This window comes from Atta colombica, unplaced genomic scaffold (assembly GCF_001594045.1).
Source record: "Atta colombica isolate Treedump-2 unplaced genomic scaffold, Acol1.0 scaffold100, whole genome shotgun sequence".
NCBI lineage: Eukaryota > Metazoa > Arthropoda > Insecta > Hymenoptera > Formicidae > Atta > Atta colombica.
Genome location: NW_017259185.1, coordinates 3,370,442 through 3,374,059, shown reverse-complemented (window position 1 = coordinate 3,374,059; position 3,618 = coordinate 3,370,442). Strand labels below are relative to the sequence as shown.

The following is a 3,618-nucleotide window of genomic DNA, read 5'->3' as shown; positions in this document are numbered from 1 at the left end:
ATATATTTATATATTATATATAATTTTGAAAAAAATATATTTATTTGCAGGTTCCGATTGCAGCAGTGAAGTAAGCTCAGTGTGTACTAGTATGCCAAGTATTTCTCAAATAGGAAATAATGGCAACAAATTACCTGATAATAAGAAAACTATTAATAGTCATCTGAATATTGACACTAGGCAACTTTACGATCCAGATTCCTTATGGCGACGTAATAAATATAGGTATTTGATTGAATTTAATATTGTACACACATTCGTAAGTTATAAATAATTTGTAAGTTATAAATAATTCGGTATATTTTATAGTTTGAGCATTGGTTACGTTGACAACTTAGGTAGATTTATTACTGAAATAGAGCCAGATCCTCATAGAAAATATGGTAAGTCACGTTTATAATAAGTTTGAATTGATATGTATATATACGAGATTGTATACAATTATGTAAACAATTTCAGAATCTCGCCTAACTCGTGTTGTAAAACGATTTGTAAATATAGAACAAGATAAGGTAAACATTTTATAATACTGACATTTTATAACGTTAGAATGATTTGTTAATAAAAGACATAATGATAATTTATTTACATATAATTGCATTATTTAATTAATGCATTAATCACTATTAACAGGCTAAAGAGGAGTTAGCATGGAGAATCGCCGAAATGATCATTCGTGAAATCACGTCTTTAACGCTTGGAGCTTCAAATCTTCCCTCTTGATGGTGCAAATTTAACATGACGATTCTGAGGCTTAAGTTTTCTTTAAGTATAAAATATTTTGTGTGTTTGTGTGTATAAGTCAAGTGCTTTGTTTTTTTATTTTGAACATTAGCGGAACAATAATGCAGACTTTGCCAAAGTGCCAAACAGATAAATGAAAAATTCTAATTCTTTTATAATACATTTAAAAGGAAGTACTATTTGTAGGGAGGAATGGCTTTCTATATGTTCTAGTTTTTACATTTTTACATTTTACATTTTATATTTTTTGGCATAACAATGAAATAGAGATTTGAATTTGCTTTGAATAAATGATTTAATTTGAATTTAAAATTAATATAAATAACTTCATAAAATTAATAACTTCATAAAAATTAATAACATATATTTAATTATCTTTACAATTCGTTGCATAAAATAATTTAAAGATCTTATAAACAGTATAATCTGTAATATTTTTTGTAACTATTAAAAGTTCTTCCTATTCTATTAATTTATTATACAATACTCGATGAGCAAAAAACAATAATTTAACGAATGCGCAATTTCTTCATCGTTAATTATGATATCAGAAGCGAGAAATCCAAATGATTATTTTATCTTATATCTATATAAATAATGAAATTTATATTCATGAAACAATATTGGGTGATTATAATATAGCAGATTGAGATGCATCAAAATTTATATAGAATATTTAAAATAATCCCATTAGAGTAATTCTATCTACTTTTTCATTTTAATTTCAATCTTATACGCGAAACTCTCTCTTATTAATATTATTCGTATTATTTTTTCTCGCTTCTGAGAGAGATGACTATGCAGATATTGATGAATTCTTAAAATATAAGATTTTGTACTTTTTTCATTGCCAATTTATATACATATACACATATATATGTGCGTGCGTGCATGCGTGCGTGTGTGTGCGTGCGTGCGTGCGTGCGTGCGTGCGTGCGTGCGCGCGCGTTACGTGTACGTGTGTGTGTGTGTGTGTGTGTGTGTGTGTGTGTGTATAACAAAATGCAATGTTAAAATAGGTAAATGAAATATATGTACATATAATAATGCATGTGACCGCCGTTGATCGTGATATTATGATATAGAGAAAAGATATATTTTGACAGTATTTAGAGTGTATAACACGTAAAGTTTAAGTACAAAATGTTATTAATAATGAAATCCCTATTATATATACATGCTCTACTTTTATTTTGTTATATCTTTTTATTTATGAGACATTATACAACGCATATTGTAAAAAAGAATATTTACTATCTTTTAAAAAGGCACTCTATCTTTTAAAAGTAATTAAACAGTTCATTTTACATTACATATGCATCTGTGCGCCGAATCTTCTGTTTAAAAAACTTGCATACATCCGTTTTATATCTTCTTCTGGTCTGTTTCAAAATCTTGATTTTCTGTAGATGTTATGTCTTAATATTAGCTAAATTATGTTCATTTATTTTGTTTATTATATCGCGAATGTATAATGTATAAAAAATTATATTTTAATACGATATTTCTGTGTAATATATTAAAAATTCTATTTTATACAATGTTTCTCTTGTCACATTTCGAAAAATTTTTTAATAAAATATTGATTTAGTCGAGATGTTTTTTAAAAAATCTTATTAAAAAATCGTGCTTTAATAAAAATGCACAATTTATATATAAAAACTGATTTTATGTTTTAACTTTTCCCATGTCCGTATCAGATTACAGATCAAGATTGAGATTAGATTGGAATCAAAGTTCATTAAATTTACTTATTGGTTTTTTCTTTTGATTGTTAATGTTCTAATTAAATCTTAATCTTAATCCGTAATCTGATATGGGTATTGTAAACCTCGGAAATATATTGAATTTCTATGTAGCACTATTTACTTTTGATAAACTGGCAGTAAAATAGATTCTCACAGAGACGAAGATCCATGATTTATACTGATATGTGGTATTTTCTGTTCGTATCCTGTTCGTGGATTTAGTAATGGAGATGATTCAGAAACATGCACGTCGCTATCTATTTTGGGGATCGCATTTAAATTTATATTAGTGCTCGATTTAAAATTTTGACAACATTCAAAACGTAATTTCTCCCTTCGAGTCCATGATTGATAAACGATCGCGTTAAAAAACGCTTGAAGAGGGTTTGTCACAGCCTGTTGGTTAGAAATTGACTCAATTTACTTATATTTATCTATGCATTTAAAATGATGATATTTATATGAACATACCATTATGTACCATAAAGTGATGATTGCCTTGATTGGCAATTGAAACCATAAGATCCACAATAGTAATCCATTAATTAAATTGGGCGTCCAGCACACATAGTAGACCAAATTGATGAGAGCAAATTTTATTCTAATCGTTTGTATCAACTTTCGCTCTCTGCCAGTCATCTGAGCCATGCTGTGCAGAACCACCGTTTCAAGATCACGAGTCGATGCAACGTACAGAATGGGATTCACGATCATGACCACTGCCAGTAGCATATACGTGGCGAAGTAATTCGGAAGGATACGCAATATCGCACTGGATAATGACGTTAAGTTGTGGCAACTGCAAAACAATTTCGCATTTGTTACTGTTGCACTCTAAGAGTGAAATAATTTGTGATATTTCTAAAATCTGACTTTGCATCGGGAATGTATAGAATGATCAGCCCGAACGAGGTAAGAATGGCAGGAAGTACCCAGGCTAAGGTGTGATAGCACACAGGACGTCCATTTTTATCTCCCAATAATAATTTCATGTCCAGCGCGTAACACAACGTCCATATCCACGTGGCCATGTAGAAATATTGAATCCATGCCTACGAGCAATAATCTATCATGGTGAATTCAGTTACGCGCTCCACTTGATTAGTGCACATTAAATGCTACTTTA

At 29.5% G+C, this 3,618-nt stretch overlaps 2 protein-coding genes across 2 annotated transcripts in view; one reads left to right on the top strand and one right to left on the bottom strand.

Moving 5' to 3' along the window:
- Window positions 1-928, top strand: part of LOC108685259 (A-kinase anchor protein 10, mitochondrial) — a 3,714-nt gene extending 2,786 nt beyond the window's left edge. Inside the window, exons 7-10 of the mRNA XM_018189962.1 lie at window positions 51-225; window positions 310-383; window positions 460-512; window positions 634-928. Coding sequence (XP_018045451.1) covers window positions 51-225; window positions 310-383; window positions 460-512; window positions 634-723 — 392 coding nt within the window. The 3' untranslated portion in view covers window positions 724-928. The remainder of the gene's footprint in view (window positions 1-50; window positions 226-309; window positions 384-459; window positions 513-633) is intronic.
- A 1,639-nt stretch (window positions 929-2,567) lies between these two features.
- LOC108685656 (G-protein coupled receptor 143-like) overlaps window positions 2,568-3,618 on the bottom strand; it is a 2,544-nt gene continuing 1,493 nt past the window's right edge. Inside the window, exons 4-6 of the mRNA XM_018190553.1 lie at window positions 3,366-3,544; window positions 2,964-3,291; window positions 2,568-2,888 (exon numbers count right to left, since the gene is read on the bottom strand). Coding sequence (XP_018046042.1) covers window positions 2,643-2,888; window positions 2,964-3,291; window positions 3,366-3,544 — 753 coding nt within the window. The 3' untranslated portion in view covers window positions 2,568-2,642. The remainder of the gene's footprint in view (window positions 2,889-2,963; window positions 3,292-3,365; window positions 3,545-3,618) is intronic.